General features: G+C 55.5%; 6 protein-coding genes across 6 annotated transcripts; 3 read left to right on the plus strand and 3 right to left on the minus strand.

The window, feature by feature from the left end:
• Nucleotides 1-691: 691 nt before the first annotated feature.
• Nucleotides 692-2,310, minus strand: ISF_01326 (Cell wall assembly/cell proliferation-coordinating protein; the record flags this gene model as incomplete). The annotated part of the gene is made up of 2 exons (XM_018844933.1): nt 692-2,223; nt 2,292-2,310. The coding sequence occupies 2 exons, from the start codon at nt 2,308-2,310 to the stop codon at nt 692-694; spliced, it is 1,551 nt and encodes a 516-aa protein (XP_018707699.1).
• A 2,844-nt stretch (nt 2,311-5,154) lies between these two features.
• On the minus strand, nt 5,155-11,770 carry ISF_01327 (Exocyst complex component Sec8; the record flags this gene model as incomplete). Its single annotated transcript, XM_018844934.1, has 6 exons — nt 5,155-5,821; nt 5,886-8,618; nt 8,907-8,926; nt 9,092-10,858; nt 10,908-11,621; nt 11,675-11,770. The coding sequence occupies 6 exons, from the start codon at nt 11,768-11,770 to the stop codon at nt 5,155-5,157; spliced, it is 5,997 nt and encodes a 1,998-aa protein (XP_018707700.1).
• A 315-nt stretch (nt 11,771-12,085) lies between these two features.
• ISF_01328 (Mitochondrial protein Pet127) lies at nt 12,086-14,617 on the plus strand (the record flags this gene model as incomplete). The annotated part of the gene is made up of 1 exon (XM_018844935.1): nt 12,086-14,617. The coding sequence occupies one exon, from the start codon at nt 12,086-12,088 to the stop codon at nt 14,615-14,617; it is 2,532 nt and encodes an 843-aa protein (XP_018707701.1).
• A 925-nt stretch (nt 14,618-15,542) lies between these two features.
• Nucleotides 15,543-17,988, plus strand: ISF_01329 (hypothetical protein; the record flags this gene model as incomplete). Its single annotated transcript, XM_018844936.1, has 5 exons — nt 15,543-15,788; nt 15,913-15,999; nt 16,062-16,369; nt 16,437-16,645; nt 16,769-17,988. The coding sequence occupies 5 exons, from the start codon at nt 15,543-15,545 to the stop codon at nt 17,986-17,988; spliced, it is 2,070 nt and encodes a 689-aa protein (XP_018707702.1).
• Nucleotides 17,989-18,310: 322 nt separating this feature from the next.
• ISF_01330 (arginine biosynthesis bifunctional protein ArgJ) lies at nt 18,311-19,708 on the minus strand (the record flags this gene model as incomplete). Its single annotated transcript, XM_018844937.1, has 2 exons — nt 18,311-19,229; nt 19,287-19,708. 2 exons carry the CDS (start codon nt 19,706-19,708, stop codon nt 18,311-18,313), a joined length of 1,341 nt encoding a protein of 446 aa, XP_018707703.1.
• Nucleotides 19,709-22,063: 2,355 nt separating this feature from the next.
• Nucleotides 22,064-24,325, plus strand: ISF_01331 (vacuolar ATP synthase catalytic subunit A; the record flags this gene model as incomplete). Its single annotated transcript, XM_018844938.1, has 8 exons — nt 22,064-22,072; nt 22,186-22,222; nt 22,281-22,302; nt 22,367-22,415; nt 22,469-22,553; nt 22,603-23,218; nt 23,266-24,214; nt 24,269-24,325. The coding sequence occupies 8 exons, from the start codon at nt 22,064-22,066 to the stop codon at nt 24,323-24,325; spliced, it is 1,824 nt and encodes a 607-aa protein (XP_018707704.1).
• Between the last annotated feature and the right edge of the window lie 314 nt (nt 24,326-24,639).

Consider the following 24,639-nt stretch of genomic DNA (forward strand, 5'->3'; position numbering starts at 1 on the left):
TGACCAATAACAACAAGCCGCATTAGCGTGGGCGCGTCGTCAAACTCGCACCAGCATCGCATCGCGAATCCGCTGCGTCGAATAGCCGCCGACGGTTCCACACCAGCACTCGACCCCCCCCCATGCATCGGGCTACGAGGACATGCAAGTTGATAAACTGTCTCGGCTACAGCTGCAGGCTGGCCACGGCCGCCAGCTGGCCCCTGCTTATGCGCAGCATAGGTACGTAGGCACCTGTCTAACATGCACCAGTGCAAACCACCAAAGCGAAACAGACGTATTGTACTGTACAGGCTGTGTAACCCTCGGCCACTGTCCATATCATACAAATCAATGCAAGTCCGCGGCAGAGCTCAACCCAGTGTATCACACGTGATAGATATATTCGCCGCTCGTGTATACCCCCTTGCGTGTAAAATCGCCTTGTCCATGTCCTTCCCAGTCTTGCCAGGCCACTGTACTAAATATAAAAATAATGAAAAATAAACGAGGTACGAATGGATCACCTCCCAGGGTAAGAAAGCGACACCGTAAACGCCAACTAAGAAAGAAAAAGAAAGAAAAAAGAGCAGTCGGTACTGAACCCCCGGGCTGGAGGCGTATGTAGTATGCCTGTGCCGCGGGGCACATCAAGTCATGCAATCGTACTGTTCAATGCCCCCTCCCAATATGCTGCTTCTATCTGTACACTTCAAATCTCAATCGTCTTCATCGCGCCGTCGACAGTCTCGGGCTGCTTGCCGTTGGCCTTCGGAGGCTCGTTTTCCTTGTCTCGCGTCAGATTTGAGTCGCGCCGCCGGCTCGTCAGCGGTGTACTCGTCGTCGCGCTGACGGGGCTCTTGAGGCCATTGCTGCTTCCAGGTGAGTCGGGCTCCTCGTCCACCTCGACAAGCGTCGAGGGCTCAATCTCGGCGTCGCGCAGGATGGGCATCACCATCTCCTCTGTCACCCTACTCAGAGGCGGGGGCTTTCCAAATCCGCGACGCCCAGGACTTGTCAGCGGCGACGAAGCTTTCGGCCGCTGCATAGACCGACCGCGCGCGTCGCCGTTGGGTCCGTCCACGGGGCTCATGTACGGCGAGGCAGACCGGCTGCCGAGGGGCGATCCAGCCTTGGGGGATGCCATAGACCTCCTCTTGCCAGCGGCAGCAGCAGCGGCACGGCGGCCGTGCTTTTGATCCATGCGCCATCGCAAGATGTTAAAGTACGACGGCTCGATGCGGGTCTCCTTGAATTCTCGAAGCTTGAGCTCGTTGGTATCCTCGTCGACATACCACTTGCCCGAGTTGAGGTCGTCGGCGATAAGGGCAAGGAAGGCGCCCCATGAACGGGCGACTACGTACTTGGTGTCATAGTCGCGGCCAAAGAGGATAATCTGACCCCAACGGCCAGCAGGACCAGGCGCCAGGTCAACAGCCAAATTGTTGCCACCCCAGTCGCGAACAAGGGGAATCCAGCCGGCATGCGCGTAAGCCTTTCGAATGCTGTTGGGGGGCACGCAATCCTGCTTCTGAAGCAGGTTTTCTTGCCAGGCGTCGGGATTGGACGAGGAAGAAGGAGGTCGCTGACGCGATGAGCTCTCACCGTTGTCCTGGCTGGAGGGACGAGGAACAGGGCGGTTGTTGGCAGCGTCTAACAAGTACTGCTCGTTGACGCGTCTCCAAGTCTCCCACTCTTGAACAATCTCCTCGGCATCCATGAGCATACCACTGAAAATGATACCGGTGGGTGTGCCACCGCGTTCTTGACCATCGTGGACCATGAGGGAGTCGCGGACATCCTGAGGGAGGGAGCAGTCGAGCTGGTGTTCAAGGTCGTTGAGGTCGTTGATGGTGCAGCCCTCGCCAAGCTGGTCAAAGAGCTCGAAGTAGTTCTCCTCAGCCCAGGAGTCTATGCGGTGCCATGAGTGTTGTACGGGAGGAGGCGGAGGCAAGCCGTCGGAAAATGCCTGCATCTGGACATCGCCCTGGCCTTGAACCTCGAAGCCGTCGGCATTGGCCTGCTTGGCGACCGAGGAGCGCAGGCCAGGGGAGTAGGAGCCGTTGGGGGTGGACGAGCCGCCATGGCCTTCGTATCGGGTGGAGGAGGCGTTTTCGTCGAAGTAGGGGTTGGAAACGTCGGCGCGAGAGTCAGAAGCAGTGGCGACACCGGTGAGCATTCCAGATCTGTTATCGCGGAGAGGAACGTGGCGACCGGTTCGTTGGGGCGAGTCAAATGACGAGTCTGTTAGGCAGCGGGTTTGTGGTCAGCAACGGCGGCGCGTTTGTGTTGGCTGAGGGAGAGCAGCTTACGTCGGTCGTACGTCGTCATTGTGTGCCAGAACGACTTCAAGGCAGTACTAAATCTATCGACAGCAAGGTTAGCAGTCCACGCGGCGAGCGATGGGCGCTTTGCGCAGATAGCCAAGGCAGGTGACAGGGGCAAGCTTACGAGTTTGCCATGGTGGGCGGCTGGAACTCGCCGGAGGCGGCGACGAGGAGGATTGTGCGTCGTTTGGTGTATGTTGCGATAAAAAAACCCAAAAGGGTCCGCGCAAAAGGAGAAGATCCGTCGATTCGCCGGTGGCTGACAAGGGGCGGTTGGGTAAGTTGAGTGTGTGCTGCCGGGACGCCTTGATCGCGGTCGCGTCACAATTGCACCAGAGAGCTCTGCGGTGTGCGGTGTGGGGGGAGAACGGCACCGGTATGAAATAACGTGGGTAGAGGGAAAAAAAAAGGTCCGACAAGCCGACAGTGAAAGGGGGCCAAGTTGGCGGTGGTCTTTGTCAAGAAAGCAGGTAAGACAAAATCAGGGCCCGTGGCTCGACGTTCTCCGGCTGAGGGGCACAAAGAGGAGAGTGAGGTGAGATAGAGTCGAACGCGCGGGCGCGGGAGCTGTGTGTTGGACACAGCTGTTGGTGTGTTGGTGTCAGAAAGCGAGGGAGATGGGATTTGCCCAAGAAGAAGAAAAATGAAAGAATGACAGAAAGATGCAGATGCAGATGGTAACTTATCCGGCAGAAGCCCAGATGGAGGATGCAGAAGGCGACAGCAGTTTGGGTGGCTCCAGGGGGAAGCAGCCAGGGTGGAGGACGGGGGGATCATGGTCGATAAGGGGGGTACTTGTGCGACCGGGTAAGGTTTGGTGACGGTGGATGTAGCTTTTTTCTTTTTTTGGCAAGGTCCATTGAATCTTTTCCCTCCTGATTCCTCCCGTCCCTTGAATCCAATTTTCCCTCTTCTCCAGGTTCGGGTACTTTGACTTCTCCGCTAATGACGGCTATGACCGAGGTACCTTTTCCCAAACTTCCACTCGCACCACAGTCGCCTCAGTGGACACACCCACTGTACGGAGTAGCCTTAGGCCTTTACACCCGCTGAACTTCGTTGAGGGACCCTCTTAGCGGCTTTTCTCAGTGGCCGTTTACTGGGCGAGTCTCTGGGCTTCGGTGGATGTCGTTTGGAAGAACCTCCACTGCGGATATTACAAGCAGCACGAGTGGTTTTTTATTAACCTTTTTTTCTTCCTGTTTCTGAGATTTTTCCTACAATTTCCAACTAGCATGGGTTGTGTGTTTCTTCTGTTCTGTTGTGGTTATCATATGCCGTGAGCCAAGACAAGAAGCCAGGGGCATGGGGAATATATCGTATATTCTATCGTATTCAACCCAAAAACACAAGGGTACATAAAACCAAAGGCGAATCCAGTTTTCTGGACAGCCCTGCCAAGAGATATCGTCGTAAACAATCTATTACTGCAACACAGGCAGCGGCAGAAGTCCATGATGCAATACCTACATTCCGCCTTGCCTGACTCTGCGTCCGCCCTACCACTTTCAACCTTGAATATCAGGTATGAATTATATCGTGCCGTTATACAGCACTGCCAGTGCCACTCTCCTTGCCTGCAAACCTGTTTCCGTCTGTTCTCCATGATTGAGCTCATTCAATTCGACATGCTCGTCTGCCTTGTTTGTCTTGTCGCCGTCCAGCTAGGTTCCTTGGAACAGCTCCCAAGCCACACTCATCCGCCCCCCTCCCCCCAGGGGCCGCCTGCAAGCCTCGACGCCAATTCTCTCCAATTATTTCATCAGTCCTGCAGTGCCCGCCGCAGCCACAAGTCGGCCGGTTCCTTCAAGACCACGAGGCGCAGCGAGCCAGACCCAAAACGTTACTGTGGCGTCATGAATACACGTAACTCCAAGGAGACCAAATTCTTTAGTCATCCTCCAAACACCAAAATTCCGAAACAGCATCTTCCTCTGGTGAGGGGATTACACATTTGGCTGCCATCCGAACGACAAGTAGTAAATGATGGTCTTCTGCTCTCTCACGCGACACCATCTCCCATCTCATTCAACGCATTAAAAAGGGATCACCAATCTTTGCTGCGCATAAACATCGGTACGCAACCCGCATCGACGCGCGCCGGAATGCCTACAATGCCCACAGAGCCCACTGAGCCTCAACCAACCGGACCAAACACGATCTGCGAAACCCCCAAAGCTTAAAAAAAAATTGCGACAAAATTCAGCGATGCTGCTTTCGGTCTAGTCGAGTCCTTTCAGCTGTATTCGTCTCTTCGCCTCTTGTACTATCTGATTCTCTTAACCGCCATAAATTGCGAACAGGCCTCCCCGTCCTGACTCTTGAGACAGGAGCATGTCAGTTTTTAATGGATTAATTTCAAGACGAGGGACGAAAAGGGGGATCTCGGCAAACAGTGAACACCACCAATGTCGCTAGCTCTTCGGTGGAGTTCTCCTTGATGCTTCATGCGCCCGCACGTCGCGTTTCATCTTAGATGAGACGGGACAGGGGGAGGCAGAGTCTGAAGACAAGACACCGCCGCACACGCCTCGGCTCTTCGTAGATGAACCACAATGCGAGTATAATAATAAGGCTATCCCTAATCTCGACGCCTGACTCGAACATGGCAACTTAAGATGTTCTCTGTACTATGCGGAACAGAATGCGGAAAGCAGGAGTTGCCATATAAGCCTATATATGCTCATCTCCACGACGATGCAGATTAGTGAACAGAATACAAGGTAGAAGTCGACATGGAACCATGCCTCATCTCATCGTCTATTTTAGCCTCCGAGTATACACTTATAGAAACCACAACCAAGACCACCACCATACCAAAACCCACATTGTCATTGTTCATCCCACATCATGCCTTCTCGCTAAACTCTTGCAACTTGTCCGCCAGCTGCCTCTTCGCCGCCGCCGCCAGGCCTCGATCCGGACTCGCCACCTGCTCGCTCATGCACAGCTCCAGCAGCGTCCTCAGCTCCTCGTACGTGAACGTGTTGCTCGCGCGCGTCGCCCCGGCCTCCTCGCCCATCTTCTTGTCGCGGTCCTCCGCCGCCTTGGCCAGCACCGCGTCCGGCCCCCTGTCCAGCAGCGCGTAGTAGTTGGCCGCCCGCGCCAGGTCCTCCATGTCCTCGGCGTCGCGGTCAATGTTCTTCAGGTTCTGCTGCAGCACCAGGATGTTGAGCCGCATCCGCGCCCCGCCCCGCGCGTTGATCGGCGAGGCCATCGCCGCGTTGCCCACCAGGTACGCGCCGATCAGCAGGCCCAGCCCGGTCCGCACAAAGGCCGCCTCCCGCGCGCGCAGGTACCGCGAGACCGTCTCGTCGAACAGCACCAGCTCCAGGTTCAGGCTCAGGATCTGCGGGTCCGGCTCCCGCACGTCCTGCTCCAGCAGGTACGGCGCAACCTCGGTCGACAGCGTGCTGCGCAGCGAGTGCACGATTCGGCACCGCACCTCCATGTGCAGTGTCAGCAGCGCCGTCCCCGCGAGCTCCTCGTACGACGACACGATATTGTCAAATGTCCTGCGCGCATCGTTAGCCTCTGATTATTCCTCCATGTGTGTTTCATTGGTGGCAAGTGACGTACTGTACAGTGTCCGCAGTCAGTGGTAGCACAACCGGCGCAGTCTCAGTCGCCGTCGCCTTGTTGGATTCGTTCATCAAGGTCCAGCGTCTATTGGCCTGTCGCGCCACGTTTTGCCGTGACGAGTCCGTCTCGTGCGTCGTAATGTGTCGTAGTCCCAATATCCTCGTCGCTAGCCACTTCATGCTCGTATACAGCAGACATAGCGACGTAATCGTCTCCCTATCCTGGATGATGTCGTTTGGCTCCAACCGCGACTCATTGGTATGCTCGATCAGCAGGTGGATCTCCTTTTCGCTCCGCTCCTTGTCCCCCTCCTCCTCCAGCCACATCTGCTTCATCACCTCGTGAATCTCGCCGGGCTGCACCGCGAACCGTGCTGAAGCACGTAGATTCTTGGCGTCACTTGTTTGCTCCTGCGTCTTGGTCACGAGCAGCTTGTACCAGTCGAAGCACCGGTCATAGTATCGCATCATCTGTGTCACCAGCAGCGAGCTGAGAGCCTGGTCGGGTGGGATCGTGCTCAGCATCTTGCAAAACGCGGTCACGACTTGGAAGAATGCTGTGGTACCCTTCAGTATAGGCAGCTTCGAGTATTGAGCCCAGCTTGCATCCTGCGCAAACGAATCCATCTCTGCAAGGATGCTGTCGCACAGCTTGGCGAGCGTCTCGTCCAGCTGCGGTTGAAAGACATTTACCAAGAAGTTATCCAGGAATGTCGTCAGTGTACTCGTCGCAAGGTCGGAGCCCGGCGGTACAATCGTACGGAGACGCTGCAAGAAAAGGAGCGTCGGGGGTAGAAGCAGGCTCATGTTGAACACGCTGGGCTCAACCAGTGGTTTGTGAGAGCCCTGAAGCTTGCTTTCGCTTGAGTAGCCGAATGTGTGTCGGCGTGAGCCCGCGTCATCCATGGTCAACCGATCCCGCCGTTTATCTGCGCCTTGCTTGCGGTCATTGCCGGTCAGGCCGGGCACGGCGGCTTGCACGATGCCCTCCAGCGCCTCGTACTCTGTGCTAATGTCGATGGACTTGGGATCAATCTCGGCGAATTTGAATAGATGCTCGCGCGCGGCGTCTTTTTTGCTCTGTAACGAGCCTCCAGGGTTCGGCGAGTCAAACTGGAACACGTCTGCGTCGGTCGTGACGTAATTGCGCAACAGCGATCGGATCTCGTTTTGGTACAGGTTCCAGAGCTCCTTGAAGCTACCCAGCAGTGCGCTGTTGTTACCTGCACCCTCTCTTCGAATCAAGGCCTTGATGGATTCGTGGAATACGCGATGGCCCTCACCGATGGCCTCAAATTTGCCATACAGGCTCCATAGCAAGTCGTTGATGACTTCGGCACGCATTTGGGTCTCTCTCGAGTTGTAAATGTTGATGCTCTCGGATTTTGTAGTTCCTCCACGTAGAGAGCTCGGGTGGCGCTGGTCAACTTCATTGTTCGTCTCGGTAGCAATGGCGAAGAGCTCGACTGGCATTCGCTGCTTCAAAGTTTCAACGGCGCTTTGCAGTCGACCAAGTTTGTTCAGAGCCTCAACCAGCAAGGCAATGTAGTAGAATGTATCGGCCTCTGGGTTCTTCATCGGGTCTTCTGTGACTGCTTTCTCCATGTCCATACTCTCCAAGATGGCGTGGAATGGAACAATGGAGCTGGTATCCGTGAATTCGTCCGAGAAGGCACCCTGCGTCCTGTACAGGCTCTGCCAGCGCTCCTGGCAATACGGCGACTTGAGGTAGAGGTGCTCGTGCAGCTCCTCCACCAAAATGTCCATGAGCGCCGTCTCCTGGTTGACCAGGTAGCTGCGCAGGTCGTTGAGCGCGCCAATGTCGTCCAGCTCCGGGCGGCGCAGCTTCCGCAGCGCGCCCTGCAGCACGTCAACGGCCGTCAGGAAGCGCTTCTCCGAGATGCGCGCCTCGAGCTGGTCGGGCACGGCGCGCAGCTCGTCGAGTTCGTTGAGCGTCTGCAGTAGGTCGTCGTAGGCCTCGGACGACTCGGACAGCTTGCGGAGCTCGGGGTCGGTGGAGCAGAGGCTGGAGGTGGCGCTGGCGAGCGACTCCTTGAGCGTGCGGACGCGGCGCTGCGAGCCCTGGATGCTGCTCTGGATCTTGTGGAAGGTGCCGATGGACGAGTTGAAGCCCTGGTGGTGCTCGTGCACCGTGTTCTTGAGCGAGTCCTGCAGGTACGCGTGCGTGTCCTGGAACTTGCGGTAGTCGTGCGCGCGGCCCACGGAGCTCGTGTCGAGCAGCTGCAGCGCCAACTGGACGGGGATGCAGTCGTCGCTGCACAGCGACGGCCACTCGGCCCGGATGTGCTCCAGCACCTGCGTGATCTGCCGGTCCGACGTCGACTGCGTCATCCGTGATCGCGAGGGCATGTTGCGCACCACTGGCGGGGGGCCGCCGCCGCCACCACCGGTGCCGATGCTGGGTGCCCGGTCACCTCGTGGAGGCGGCGGGCCGTGTGACGGCGAGCCGTACCGTTCGCCTCGGCCATTGTTTCTCGGATCACCGCCGTACGAATCGTATTCCTCTTCGGACCTGCCAAAGTTGCCGTACCCGTTGGCGCCGCGGCTCGGCGGCGCTGCGTAACGATTCGACATGATGAGCGTGGGATGGGTGTTGTCAGGGGGGGTCGTGTCGCAGGTCACGGAGGCCTTCACAACGGCGCTCGCATGGTCCTCCCGAATCCGCTCGAGTATGGATGAATACGGTTCGTTGGGGTCGTCGTCGTTGCGTCTATTGTTTGGTGAGTCAAGGTCGAAACAGAAAAGCTAAAGGCGGCTTTGTCGATAGCTCAAACGTGGCCCAGCAAGCGTGGAGGCTGGGGGGTTGGAATGGCGTTCTGAGGATTCCTTAGCTGTTAGTAGCGCGGCAAGTTCCACTGCCGCCACTGTCCAGCCCAGCAATAAGCACCCCGCATTGAAGCTCAACCAACAGAAATGCTCGCGAAAGAACAATTAGAATTTCAAGGATATTCGGACATAAATCGCCTTACTTCCTTCATTTTTAGGGTTTCGGGATTACTTCATTTGATGGCGCCAGGACTAAAAGAAAAAGTGTTGATATGCTCTATGCTATCCTCAATTTGTGACAAGAAATCAGTTTCATACAACGCCCATCATACAAGTAAACCAACGCAATGCACGCGAAATCTCAATCGCTCAGTTATTCCCCGGCTGAGGGGCATGTCCACTCGCTGCACCACCCACACCGCCCGCACCGCCTCGCAAATTAATCTGCCCGATGCGAGACACAATATTGCTCCCAACGGCATCAACTGCACCGCGGGGCGACGACAACGTTGGTCCAGTTGGCGCAGTTTCTTGAATCCGGAACAACTTGACACCCGTCCCCGTCCAAATACCAGACGTACCCTTTGCAATCTGCATCTCGCTTGCGTAGACAACACCCCAGAGCATCGCCTCGTACCAGCCAAGTGACAGCGGTGACCATTCAAAGGATTGAACTTTGACCGGCGATGCTTCCACTCCGACGAGATCGATCTCTCGCATCCGCTGCATGTTCTCCGCCGAGAACATGTCCTGGCCTGCCTTTCGTGGCACAAGACTTGATACTTGCTGGATAACGGCGAGGAACGTGTGCAGAGGCAGTTCGGGAAGCCAGCTTTCGATCCAGTACGCCGACGGCTCAAAGTTGCCACTAGTACTCTGGCCGGCCGCAGAGTATGTGCCCAGGCTTGTCGTACTGTTTTGTCGAGAGAAGGACCTGACACCAGCCGGCATCTTGCCCCTGGCCTTCTCCGACATGCCACGCAGCTGCACCGGTACAGAGTCGTCAGCGTTTGGAGTCGATGACCTTTGAGATTGATTCTCGCTTGTTGTGGATGCAGCGGGTGTCGCTTGGGGTTCATCGTCGCTATCGTCGTCATCGCCAATGGCAAATGCATTGTCCTCTACACCGTGCGTTTGGCCCGCGACAGGGCTCTGCACAGGCTCCAAGCTCTCCACCGATGCTCGACGAGGCGTGAGGTCGGTGGCATCAGCGTTTCCGCTTGCGTCCTTGCGTCGTCGGTTTCGTCGCTCTATTTCTTGGAGACCGCTCTCCAGCGTGAATGTCCTCAGACTCTCAATTGGCTTCTTGTTTTTCAGAATAGCCACCACCAGCTGAGCATTTTGCTTGTACTTGTGCTCGAGAATTGTGTTAATGGATTCAAGTAGAGATCGCAGAAGAGTGTGGTTCGTTTCGTTGGCCAGCAAGAACGAGGGCGAGGACATGAGAACAAAAAGATGCATCAGTTGTGAGCTACCTGTCGTACCCAGGTTCTCGATATACGGCGCAATATTATTGATGATTGCTAGTAGCGCCGGATATATCGCGGTGAGACCACCTTGGCTGGTGGTAATGAGGGTATAGATTGAGTGTATGAGAAAGTCGGCATAGGAACCGTCGAATGTGTTGATCCTGATGCTAGGTGGGAGGCTTTCTTGACCAACAAACTTTTTGTTCAAGCGAAGGCCAAAGTTCTTTTCCACGCTCATAGTCTGAAGCAAGAATGCACACATGCGAACAATGCCTTGTTTCGCCGGATCGTTCTTGTACTCGATGGCATAGAAGAGGGTGAGGACGATGAAGTCGTGCGCTCTGTCCGTGTCGATAACAAACGCGCGGAATCGTTTGTTGCATTGAATCATTTCCCAGAATAACATCAGCATCTCGGCTGACAGATTTATTGATGTGTGAGGTCCGGGGAGATATGAAGTTTTATCCTGGAGAGGTTGTGTGAGGATTCGCGAAACACCATCCACTATAAATTGGAAATCTTGCGGTCGATGCAGTCTACCCAGAAAGTGGCGGTAATAGTTCTTTCTTGACGACGCTTCAGCATGTTCGGGTACAGTATAGACGAGCACTGCAAGAAGCAGATGCAGAGACTGCGTCACGAGTAGTTGCTTGGTGTCACGAATAACTAATGAGTTGTACGGTACACGCCAACTTGCCGGATGATATTTAAGGGTCTTTCAAACGTCAGTTAAGTGTCTCCAATGGCACACGTAATTCACATACTGTATTGAGTAAAGAGCAGAGCACCGAGAGGACAACCTGCTTGTCCGGGTTTGCGCATAGATGTGTCAGAGTTCGAACTCCACTTTGCGTCAACGTTGGGCTACTCATATACAGGCTGCGGCCTGCAAGCGCCAGTATCAAGCGTAATAGTTCGCATCTATTGCTCTCAAACTCTTTTGTGGTTTGTACCGCAGTATTGCAGCCCACGCCGCTCTGCCAAATCGCATATGTCACCTTCGGCCGACCGGGTTGCTGCTTGGGAATGGTGAATTCGGAAAAGAAGAGCATATCGATCAGGGTGTCGAGAAGCTCCTCGGCTAGTGGCTTCGCATCCTCGAAAAGTTCCTCCTCGCCCTCCGGGTCTTGCTTATCGCCCCTCGATTCATCAAAGAGTACTTCGCTTGCGATGGCGCCCTGGCGCGTTCTCTTCTTTCTGATTCCCCAGAAGAACTGCTCTTCCCATTGTTGCAGCGATTCCTTTTCATAGAGGTAGGGAAGTATACGGGTTAGAACCCGAACGCAGTTGAGAGCTTCCCGCTCGGGGGCTAGCTCGGCATCTGGGAACGAAGGATGATGTCGTAGAACGAAGAGCCGAGAAGTTAGGACGAGGATAAGAGTTTCGATGTTTTCGAGGGCTTGATCACGGCTTCTTCGAATATCGGCTGGCGAGAAGAGGCTAAATACATCCTCTGAAGACTCCGGAAGCTCCCAAAACTAGTACGCTGGTTAGTGGAATGCGCAGCCACCGAGCTGAAGAGTCAACATACCGATGTCCAGTACTCATCGTTGGCAGGGATATGCCGCTCCTCAGACAGCCTGAATATCCCTCGTTTAAAAACAATTTTAGAGTCACTAGCGCCCATGGTTGTAGAGAGTAGGGGCGGACTCAGGTTATGGGAGAGTTATTGTCGAGAGCAGCTGGTCGATGCAGTTGCAGGTTAGATGGGATAGATGGACTACGTGGATGCGGCGGAGCTAAGCGGCAGGGCCAATCACGAGCTTCCAAACAGCCCCACTCCAATGTCGCCCAATACCAGCCGACCAAAATCATCCAAAAGCTACAAGGGAAGTCGATATCGATAAGCTTTGTGAAGCTTTGGAAATTTGCGCCTGTTTGGAGCACCGCGTTTGTAGCCTTCCACAAGCTCAACCCTACGCACCACTGAATTAGCGTTGCAATGCATCGTGCGAGGTGCCAGGCCGTCGCCCGAGTGCGCCTCGTAAACGTGCCAGTATGTCCCAGGGTATTGATTTCTTCAGGACGCGTCGCGCTGTTCACCACGTCGCGACCATGCAATGCTTCGAAGGCAGGAAAGAAAGCTGCTGAGCAGGACGCTGAAGCCCCAGTAAGCACCGGCGATGAGAAGAGTCTTTCGTCTTGGACTACGCTCCAAGAAAAGCTGCGGCAATCCCTTGCCCCATCGACGAAGCAATCTAAGGCATCACCGGCGGATACCCCAAAGACGCAGTCGCAGAAGTCCCAGCCCAAACCCGCCAAACTCGCTAAACCCGTCAAACCCGCCAAGCCTGCCAAATCGACCAAGAAGAAAAAAAACCAATCGAAAGAAGCGGTCGATTTCGAAATCATAACGCCCAAGACGCTAAAACTGGAACCTATTGATCAAGAGACACCCGAAATCCCGAAGCTGAGCTACGGCCTCGACCGCGTACTTTTCAGCGGTGGTGTATATCGAATGCAGGATACCCGGACAAATGTGTACAACTTCGATCCATATCTCGCCTCGATCATGCCTGTGGAGGAGTTCGATTATGACGCTCTCAAGGAATATGTCACGTCATCCAAGGACACCAAGCTGTGGGATCTTGCCAAACAATATGGCAAAAAGTATAGCGGTTCGACGTCAAGTATGACGGCTATCCTCTCGCACCTTCATTTCCTCATATCGGGCTGGAGACCTCCAAACTTGGACGATTTGTCACGAGGATGGACCCCGGAGTCGAATAATTTCACTATTTTAACTCGAGGTCCGGTTGCTACGTTTATCAAATACAAGGATGGAGTCTATTCCATTGATTCCGACAAAGAATACGACAACGAAAACATATTGAGCATGCTCGGCAAATCGATGGAGAAGCTGCTTACTCTGCCAAAAGAGGAGTTTGAAAAATACAAAAAAACAAAGTCTCACGAGTTGACAGAGGAGGAAAAGAAGGCCGAGGAGGCGTACCATTATACCACATTCGGAGACTTCATGATGCGATCACAACTAGATGCTCACGATCCGAGACTGCCTGGCACTGGTGTTTTCGACCTGAAAACAAGAGCCGTGGTGACTATCCGAATGGATGTTCAAGGGCATGAAAAGGGCGTCGGCTACGAAATTCGCAAACAATTTGGTCAGTGGGAGTCTTTTGAAAGAGAATACTACGATCTTATTCGATCTGCGTTCTTAAAGTATTCGCTCCAAGTGCGCATGGGACGCATGGATGGTATATTCGTGGCGTACCACAACACGCAGAGAATATTTGGCTTCCAATACATTCCTCTATCGGATATGGACCATGCTATTCATGGGCAGACCGATACAACGTTGGGTGACCAGGAGTTTAAAGCCAGTCTATCGATCTTAAACGACTTGATGGACAGGGCTACGCAAAAGTTTCCCGGCAGGTCGTTGAGGCTTCACGTAGAGACTCGACCAACAAATGATCCCGTTACTTACTTTTTTGTGCAGCCTGTTACGGATGAGGAAATGCAAGCCATCCAAGAATCCAAAAAGGCATCTGTGGACAAACTGAAGGAGGAGATTGACGACCTCAGCAGCCAGGAAAAGGCCGCTGAAGCTGCCGCCGCGGAAGCCGCCGCCGCTGACCAGAACGAAAGCACAGAGGAAACAGAATCTGTCGAGGAGGATGACCTGGAACAGGAGATCCAGAATGAAATAGTATGGCAAGAAGTCATGGACAGAGTCGGCGAGGCAGTGGACAGCGAATCTCTCGGGATACGATCCGTGCGGGATGCGGTCCAGGACGCCTTGATCCATAGTGGTCTCTTGGAGGGCAAAACGGAGGCCGAAAGCACAAAACACATTGATGGTCTGGTAGCTGCCCTGACAGCACACTCCCGGGAGAGCAGAGACTTGCAAAGTGCTTCGGAAGAAGAGCCTGTCGATACTCAGAATGGCGACGAGACGCCCCTGAAGGACTTGATTTTGCGCGTAACCGAGGGCATCGACGAGAATACCACCAACTTGAACGAGTTTCAGCGCATGTTTGCTGGTCTTTCCGAGAAGCCAGCCGCTCAAGAAAATATCGAGGTCGACGCCGACGCCGACGCCGACGCAGAGACAGCCGCCACAGAAACAGAAACCGACCAAGAAGCGTCCCAGGACCAGCCTCCACCGGGCGAGCTTCTCGGCATGTACATCACTATCCGCAACAAGGTCGACGGCAAGTTCGTGCCGCGGCCGGAGCATCTAGGGTCGGGCGGCAAGTGGGAGGTGCAGTACGCGGTCAAGGAGATCAGCGACGAGCGGGCGCAGCGGCTGTACCGGCAGATCAAGGCACGGCGACGCAAGATCCTGGACATCAACGCCGAGATGCGCGCGGCGTCCTGGCACCGCATGTTCGCGGGCCGCCTGTCCACGCTCAGCAAGCAAGGCGCGTCGTACCGCGCGGAGCGGACGCGGCAGGAGGAGGCCTCGGGCATCCGGGTGGCCTGGGAGCGAGAACCTGGCACGCCCTCGTAGGGAGGTGCCTGATGAAGCCAGGACACGCTTGCTGAAGACGGCCCTCGGGCTGGCCCCAGGCGGTTTAGCATCGCGATGCAGGCATGTACACTACTCTGTATTTCTTCACACCATATATGGGCACTGCATTATTGGATACACACGGCGACATGCAGGCCAACAAGTATGAAAGCGACTATGTAGACTACTCAATTCAATTGCATCACTGTACAGTTTTGTACTTTGAAACTCTATACTGACTGATCCTTGTCATTACAGTCGAAAGTTCCGCGGCCGCGCCGCGCCGGCGCGAACCTTGTGGTGAGTATTCGCCACAGACGAACAAAGAAGAACGCCGCAGTCTATCTTTCTTTCTTCTTCTTTTGTGCCCTGGAATCCCTCCCATGCTCTTCATATTATTTATTCTATTTGCATTCAGAGCAGCACCTTGGCCTGAGAGAAGATCAGATCATTTGGCACAGGCCACCGAGCAAGACGGGCCAGCAACGATGGCAAGAGGGGCACATGCAGCCTTTTGAGGACAACTTGAACTTATTTAAAGAAACAGAAACAGTGCGGAGGCGATATCGACGCCTTTCCGCAAAGACCTAGAGCCGAGAGCCCAAGCTCCATACGCCGCCGGTTGCGATGTGGGCACATGGCTTTCACGCGGAGGAGGATTAAGTGCATGAAGCGAGTTGGTGAACTTTCCATGCTACAAGAGAATATTGATGTGCCTTTATGTGAAGGGCTAAGCTAGTAGTGGTTTCTCTCATAGTGACATGTTAGTCGGCTGATGAGGGCTTGGTCTTATAAGACGTTGGGGTCCGTCTCACACAGTCTTGTTTTCCGAATTGCGCGCCAGGCCATTCAGGGCTCCTCCAGTTTCTTCCTTCCCTCTTGCCCTTCAGAAATACGATCCGAGGGATTTCATCTGTCGGCCAAAATGCGTGTCGGCAGTCTTCTCCGACTGCTCGTTGCGGCGGCGGTATTCGTCGAGGGAGCCCGAAACGTCAGCCAGTCATCGGATGACGGAGAGGGAAGTGTCAGCCAGCCGTCAGATGACGGAAATGTTAGCCAGTCGTCGGATGAAGGAGACGAAAATTTCAACCAAGAGTCGAATGATTCTCATCTCGCCGGCCCGTCGGAAAATACTCAGCTTGCTGCCGCCGGCTCTCTACACTCTCTCAAGGTACTCGACGACACTGACGATCTATGGCACAAAATACAAGGCGCAAGTTCTTGCACTGGCTGTCAGGTAAAGCAACTTTGGTCACTCTCATATTCGGCGGGCCATGACTAACAACTGGCCGCAGGGCATCCTTCTGCTACTCAAGTCCGTAGCTGCAATTGGCGAACAGGAATTCCTAGGAGCTTTGCAGTCGATTTGCAAGGCCGGGAGGGTGAGGCAACCCGTTGATCTAACTCTTCTAACTCTTCCCCCGCGACTGACACGCCATCTCAGAGCGAACACGAACACCCCGAAGTCTGTGACGGCTACATGAAGTCCCAATACAAGGCCATAATTAGAGTGGTCCGGCAGGCGAGACTATATGAACCTACCTCCAAAATTTTCTGCAATGCCGTCTTCGGTCTCTGTCCTATCCCCAGGGCGAAGCAATTCGTCCCCTCCGTTCAAAAGCCAAGAGAGTACTCGCGTCCAGAGACGAGCGGGAAGACGCTGCTCAAAGTTGTGCACTTTTCGGACATGAACATCGACCCCCATTACACGGTAGGCGCCAGCACGGATTGCAACAGGCCAATCTGCTGTCGGTAAGATTTTCTTTGAACGGACGTACTATCTATCAATCACATCTCTCTGAACTAATCGCCGTGCCAGGTCATACGACGAGGATGACGCTCCAGGTGTAACCATGAATCCCGCCGGCATCTTTGGTCACCACAACTGTGATACCCCCGTTAGTCTCGAGAAGAGCATGTACGACGCCATTCACCGGCTCGTTCCCGATGTCGCCTTTACACTCTTTACCGGAAACATTATGCATCACGCGGCCTGGAACACAACCAAGAAGGCCAACGCTGTACACCGTGAGCCCTCCCTCCCTTACCCCCTCCTCAGGTGGAACCAGCACACACCAAAGCTTCGGGAAGCTGTGCCTGTGCGAAGTCTCGGGATATTGCCAACAAGCCCAGACACTGACAGAGCTCTAGTTCGCGCCGCCATGGGCAGGATGGACGACAACCTCGACGTCGTGTACGGGACCGTCGGCAACCTTGACTCCAGCCCCGCCAACCTCTACCCGTCCTCCCGTTACTCCAAGGGCATCAAGCCCAAGGCGAGGTCGTCCAAGTGGGTGTACGAGCTGTTCGAGCCCTGGTGGACGAAATGGGCCGGCAACCTGGCCATCATGGACACCCGGACCCGCGGCGCCTACTGGGCCCGGTTCATGGCCGGCCACGGCCGCCAATTCAAGCTCAAGTCCAGCCGGCTCAAGGTCATCGCGCTCAACACCAACCACTACTACCGCTACAACTTTGACAGCCTCCGCGAGCCCATGGAGAAGGACCCGAGCAAGCAGTGGGACTGGCTCGCGTACCACCTCGACACGGCCGAGGCGGACGGCGAGCGCGTCTGGATCACCGGCCACTCGTCGTTCGGCCACGTCGACACGCTGCACGACTCCTCCTGGACCTTCAACAAGATCGTCAACCGCTACAGCCACCTCATCGGCGGCATGTTCTTCGGCCACACCCTCCAGGACCACTTCGAGCTGCACTACCGCGACTACGACAACCGCAACCACACCAACGCCCGCGCCGTCTCCTACATGGCGCCCTCGCTGACGCCCCTCTCCGGCATGCCCTCCTTCCGCGTCTACCACGTTGACATGGACACCTGGGGCATCATCGACGTCGTCCAGTACGTCGCCGACATGGAGGACCCGGGCTGGGCCACCGAGGGGCCCAAGTGGAAGAAGTACTACTCCGCCCAGGAGATCTACGGCCCGCTCGTCCCGGGCTTTAAGACCGACGGGCCCTTCCCCCACGAGCTCTCCCCGGCGTTTTGGCACAACGTCACCGAGGTCCTGCAGCGCAACGAGACGGCGTTTGACGAGTACATCGCCCGCAAGACGCAGGGCTGGAACGTCAAGGAGTGCAGGGGCAAGTGCCGCGATGACGAGATCTGTAGGCTGCGCGCGGGCCGCGCCAGCAACAACTGCTACGACGTCGGCCACGTGCCCCCGAAGCAGCAGCTGAAGAGGGACGGCGGCGGGGCCGCGGAGGAGCGCGATGGCCTTTCCTTCGCGGCGACGGTGCTTCGCGGCCTCGCGACCGACAAGGCGACGCTGCGGAAGCTCAAGGGGCTCTCGAATAAGCTCGGCGCCTCGATAAATGCAACCACGTTCAGCGCCGAGAGAGGCTGGTTCTGAAGATGAGTAAGATTGCAAGGATGAGTAAGATTGCAAGGATGGGTAAGACTACAAGGATAATGTGAGGTTATTTAGAAATTACCCTTGTTCATGTGTGTGTTCTGTGTGCGTTTAGAGGACTCGCTTGGTGTGGCTTCTGAGGCGGGAGGTTACGAGCGGCAACGTGCACACTGACTCTAGCCACTCCATACCCGAAGTGAGGTGATGGGGGAGCAAAATATTCTGATGCTCTTTTGTAATTATTCGAGAAAATTCTTCTATTTCCTTTGATCAAAACGTTCCCTAGATTCAAAAAGTATAAACGCCGGCATTTTCCGAGGTGCTACGTGCGGTAGTCGCCATTGATCGTGACGTAGTCGTGGCTGAAGTCGCACGTCCAATGCGTCGTGCTCTTGTCGCCCGTGCCCAGACGCACCAGGATCTCCAGGTCCTCCATCTCGAGGATCTCGCTGGCGCGCGCCTCGTCCACCTGCTCCGGCTCGCCGTTCACCAGCAGCCTGAGCTCGGGCGAGCCGTCGGTGGGCACGAAGGAGACGCTCGTGCGCTCCGGGGTGATGTCCTCGGCGTCGCGGGGCGCGTGTGTCGGGGGCGTGACGAGCGCGTAGCCGGCGGCGCAGAGGATGCGGCCCCAGTTGGCGTCCTTGCCGTAGAGGGCCGTCTTGACCAGCGGCGAGAGGGCAATGGCCCGCGCGACGGCCCGCGCGCCGTCCTCGGTGGCGGCGTCGACGACGCGGACCGTCACGAACTTGGTGGCACCCTCGCCGTCGCGGACGATGAGCTTGGCGAGGTCAGCGGCGAAGTCGGTCACCACCTCACGCAGGGCGGCGTAGTCGGGCGACCCCTCGGAGGAGGTGACCTCGGGCCCGCCGGCGGCGCCGTTGGCGAGGAGGGCGACGGTGTCGTTGGTGGAGGTATCGCCGTCGACGGTGATGGAATTGAAGGAGCGGTCGACGGCGTGGCGAAGCAAGGGGGTCATGGCGGCGGGCGCGACAGGCACATCGGTGGCGAGGATGGTGAGGAGCGTGGCCATGTTGGGCGCGAGCATGCCGGCACCCTTGGTCATGCCAGCAATGCGGTACTCGACGCCGGGGGACGAGGGCAGCGCAAATGTACGCGACATGAGCTTGGGAAAGGTATCGGTCGTGCAGATGGCCTTGGCGCAGTTGAGCCAGTGCTTATGGGAGTCCCCGGCCTGGTGGCAGGCGACGGGGATGTGGTCGACAATCTTCTGAATGGGCAGTCTGTGAACGAGTTAGTCGTCTGTTTTTTTTTTCGATCATCAATTCGCACACGCTCACCTCTGTCCAATGACACCGGTACTCATCACAATGGTCGAGTCCTCCGCACCCACGCGTTGGTCAGTCGTCTGGGCCATAGCCGCAGCGTCCTCGAGCCCTCCGATGCCGGTGACGGCGTTTGCGTTGCCCGAGTTGACGATGACGCTGCGTAGGCCGGCATTGGCACGGGTGCGCAGCAGGTCGCGGCTGAAGCTGACGGGGGCGGCCTGGAACTTGTTCTTGGTGAAGACTGCGGCGGCGGCGCAGGGCCGGTCAGAGGTGACGAGGGCGAGATCGGGCTTGCTCGTGTTGCCAGGCTTGACGCCGACAAAGACGCCCGAGGCCTGGAAACCCCTGGGGTACGTTCCGGTTGACGGCACGTACTTGGCCTTGGCCGGGGGAATGGCGCCGCTCAGGCTCGAGTAGGCGCGCGTGAACCGCATGGTTGAGGTGAGCGGTGATGGGATTGGGGTGGTGAAAGGACGCGTGAGTGAGAGTTAATAATAAGTGGTGAGCCAGACAGTGGAGGTTCGATGTGAGTGGATTTGCGGCTCGGCAGCAGGAACCAGATCTGGCTGGGCCCAGCCTCGGCGGTGACAGCTGAAGACAGCAACAATTGTCTTTGATTGGTTTGGTTGATGGAAGGGAATGTTCAGAATTATTTTCCTTTTCTTCCTTTCTTCTTATAAAGATAAAATCAGTGCACACGGCACCTGCAGGCCGACTGGTACAAGCCACCATCCAGCCAGCTATCTATATAAGCTACTGCACAGGCTTCATGTGCGGTTTAATACGCCGTTGAACAATTGATATGTCTCCGCTACTGAGCTGGAATATAGAAGAAAATATTTGCCTCACATCCCTTTCAGAAGAAAACAGCCGAAAAAAGTCGCATGAACCACCAGGCGGCAGAGTTCATGTGCAAGCCATCCAGGCACCTGCAGCGACGAGAGGCTGCTCCTTGGCGGCGCTTTACCTTTTTGGATGACTCACCTTTGAGATACCTGCATGGCCCATGCTTCAAGCCTCAGGCACCAGGTCCCTGGTGGCTGCCTATAAATTCTCCTCTCGCCCACTCCCCTTTCAGTCTTCTTTTCTTCTTTTCTTCTCTATCCCAGTGCACGGGCGTTTTCCTTCTCCGTGAAGCGATAAGCTGAGAGAGGAATTTTGCTAGTTGAAAACTATAACAGACCACTCTTTTCTGGATTTATCCGGGAAAGGAATTTTTGGAACCCTACTCTTTGTCTTGCAGAGAAGTTTTTTTCTATTTCTTTCATTGCGGCCGATCCCTGGCGGAACGACGTGAAGAAGGAGTAATGGAAGCAAAATGCAGATGCTGTTGACGCGTTCGTACGGATGGGCGAATCGCGAGAGGAATCATGGTAAAGAGTGCACCCTGGGCGAAGTGTCGTCGCGTGCTTGAGCTTCGGTGAAGATATTTCAAACGCGTGCCGCACATTGCTGCCATAGTCAACGTGCCCCTGCTTCTTCGTCGGATCTCATGCTTGCTGAATGAGGACGTGTACCAACACGGCTCCTTGTCGATTTTGTCTCGTGCCTCCTGTCTCGGGCCGCTGCTATTGACTCGAAGCAGCCTAGTCAAGTCTGTTGCTCTCGCGCGCAAATCTCGTGATGGATGCAGCCAGAGGTGGAACACTGCATTGACGTCCCACGTAACACTATCAGAAGCTATCCGAGCTATATTTTCCGTAATTAATCAGGCAGCGGAGAGGAGTTTTTCTCCTCTCTCCATGTATTATTTCGGAGCTTGCCATTGCTGCGGCTTCAGTTGAAAGGCCCTTGCCGTTCATGATGAGTAAACGGCGTGGTGTGGTCTCTTCACCACACTTGGCCGCCAAACGAGCAGCTCTGCGTATTGCATGTATCAATGCCGCAACCCCGAGTCCATTATTCTCTCCATCCCAAGTTAAAACAACAGTAAATCAACTGCCAGTACGGATTAAACCATGCATATTCCGCATACCGTAGCAGTGTCTTGGCCCACCTCGCACATTGGCCCTAGCTCAGGTAGCTGTCCTCCCTCTGACACTGCAGCTACCAAGTGGCGTCACTTCTCCCATTACATTGTCATAATCTAAGGCTGCTTTAAACGTTGCGGTACGAATACAAGAGCAAGAGAAGCTGGATAATTGATTCAGACGAGTTCCAAGGTGCCCTGTTCTTCTTCGCGGCCGCCCGATACTCTGCTCCCAACCACCTCCATCACGCTTGGACGATACCTTGGCTCCGTCCGCTCACCTTATATGCAAGTTGGACTCCGGCCACGGCTCAGGGCTCGCTCGTCGCTCTTGGATCTAGTACGAGCTCGAAGCGAGGCCGAGAGCAAGTCCAAGGAATCCTTGCCGTCGCCGTTGTCGAGTCCTACGCGGCCGCAATCAGTGGCCTTGCCGCCATCGCCATCGGCATCACTGTCATCTGGTGCCCCGTCGTCTCCAGGGCTCTTTCCAGGCGGCCCACCACTGACTCCAAGCGTCGACTCCCCTGAGGCCGCCCAAATCAGTCCCGCTACGAGCGCTGAGAGCCCCAAACTAACGCCTCCTACCGCAACTTCACCCGCTGCAACCGCTACATCATCGGCCCCACCTCGACACCCCAGGCTGGCCTCCATCGCAGCTCTCAACCTTCCTCTGCCAAACTCTCCACCATCATCACCACATCCTTCTCCTCCAACGCCGCCCGCGCCATCATCTCGGGTCGCTCCTCCGCCCTCGTCCGCCGTCTCTCCCACCTCTTCCGCAAAAGAGCCCGACGCCGTTCCCGTCCCGGCATCATCCAAGATGGCTCCGGTACGGCCTCCTCCCCCAGCCTCGGACGAGCGACTTGTCCAAGATGGCGTCACAACACGAAGCTGTCCGCCCCACTGCGACTCCGAAACCAACTAACCATTCTCCAATTCTAGAAAGCGAAAAATGCCGGCAAGGATGCTGACCGCCAAGGTGCGTCTCTCTCTGCAATACCGCTCGCTGAACGTCGTCAATGCTAACCCTCTGCCAGGCAAGATTTACTCCATCTCTGGGTTCGTCATCCTGCCTCGATCAATGCGCTGCGCCGGTTGACCGGCCGCTAACGTGCCCTCGCAGACCCGTCATTGTCGCTGAAGACATGCTCGGTGTTGCCATGTACGAATTGGTAAGCCTAGATAGCTCCAACCCTTTCGAGAGCTACCCCACTAACGGCCGCAGGTTAATGTTGGCCACGATAACCTTGCGGGCGAAGTCATTCGAATCAACGGCGACCAGGCAACCATCCAGGTATACGAGGAAACCGGTATGAGTCTTGGTCCCGAGTAACAATCACCGTCATCTAACAAAGGTAGCTGGTGTCACTGTTGGCGACCCCGTCTTCCGCACTGGCAAGCCTCTTTCCGTCGAGCTCGGTCCCGGTCTGCTAAACGGCATCTACGATGGTATCCAGCGCCCTCTGGCTGGCATCGCCGAGGTCTCTCAGGGCATATACATTCCTCGCGGTATATCCGTTCCTGCTCTCAATCGCAAGAAGAAGTGGGAGTTCACGCCCACCAAAAAGGTTGGCGACCATATCACCGGCGGTGACGTTTGGGGTACTGTCTTTGAGAACTCCTTCATTTCCGTCCACAAGGTCCTTCTTCCTCCTCGCGCGCGCGGTACCATCACCAAGATCGCCTCCAAGGGCGAATACACTGTCGCCGAGAACATCCTCGAGGTCGAATTCGACGGCAAGAAGACCGAATACCCCATGATGCAAACCTGGCCTGTCCGTGTCCCCAGGCCCTCTACTGAGAAGCTTGTTGCCGAGGAGCCTTTCATCGTCGGCCAGCGTGTTCTAGATGCTCTTTTCCCTGGTGTTCAGGGCGGTACCATTGCTATTCCTGGCGCTTTCGGTTGCGGCAAGACTGTCATTTCCCAATCTGTCTCCAAGTTTTCCAACTCCGATGTCATCGTCTACGTTGGATGGTGCGTTCTCTACCACATTTTACGATTCAATTTGCTAATGAATGCAGTGGCGAACGAGGCAACGAAATGGCCGAAGTTTTGAAGGACTTCCCCGAGCTTACAATCGACGTCGACGGCCGCAAAGAGCCCATCATGAAGCGCACGACCCTCATTGCCAATACATCCAACATGCCCGTCGCTGCTCGTGAGGCTTCTATCTATACTGGAATTACTGTCGCCGAATATTTCCGTGACCAAGGCCTCGACGTTGCCATGATGGCCGACTCTTCATCGCGATGGGCTGAGGCTCTACGTGAATTGTCTGGTCGTCTCGGAGAAATGCCTGCTGACCAAGGTTTCCCTGCTTACCTCGGTGCCAAGCTTGCCTCTTTCTACGAGCGTGCCGGCCGCGTCCAGGCTCTCGGTTCTCCCGACCGAAAGGGCAGTGTCAGCATCGTCGGCGCCGTGTCGCCCGCTGGTGGTGATTTCTCCGACCCTGTCTGCACTTCTACGCTGGGCATTGTTCAGGTCTTCTGGGGTCTGGACAAGAAGCTTGCCCAGCGTAAGCACTTCCCCTCCATCAACACCAGCCTTTCATACAGCAAGTACACCGGTATCCTCGACAAGTATTACGAGAAGGATTACCCCGAGTTCCCCAGACTACGTGACCGCATCAAGCAGCTCCTGACCGACTCGGACGAGCTGGAGCAAGTCGTGCAGCTGGTCGGAAAGAGCGCCTTGTCCGACCCTGACAAGATTACTCTGGACATTGCCAGTCTCGTCAAGGAAGACTTTTTGCAGCAAAATGGTTACTCGGATTACGACCAGTTCTGCCCCATCTGGAAGACGGAGTGGATGATGAAGCTGATGGTTGGTTTCCACGACGAGGCCCAAAAGGTTATTGCCCAGGGCCAGAGCTGGGCCAAGGTGCGCGAGGCCACGAGCGATCTCCAGACACAGCTCCGTCAAATCAAGTTCGAGTTGCCTAGCGACGGCCAAGAAGCTATTAGCAAGAAGGTGAGCAGCTGCATTTATATGGAGTTTGGTTATACGACGCTAACGATCCATTAGTACGAGGCCATTCACCAGTCGATGACGGACAAGTTTGCGTCAGTTATGGATGAGTAAGAGTTGTAGACCTATAGTCCTTTAGAATTTGTCATGTCGGCATCTGCGGCCGACTAGTATCTTTGGCGTGCTCTGCGCATGTAGTCAATAAATTACAATCACATGCTGGCGGTTCGGCGTATGTGATTAACAGGAGTTAGTTATTGGTGCGACGATGAATGGTCCAGGCCAGTGCAGCGGCGAGCTATCAGCAGGTATGTATGTGTATGGAAGATGCGCCGTTATCCGTGGATGTCAAGTCGAAAAAGTTTTGGCCGGTTGCTGACAACTGAAGCAGCAAAGGACATACAAGGGCGAAAGTCGATTAACCAATC

This window comes from Cordyceps fumosorosea (genome assembly GCF_001636725.1).
Source record: "Cordyceps fumosorosea ARSEF 2679 chromosome Unknown scaffold_2, whole genome shotgun sequence".
Classification (NCBI taxonomy): Eukaryota; Fungi; Ascomycota; class Sordariomycetes; order Hypocreales; family Cordycipitaceae; genus Cordyceps; species Cordyceps fumosorosea.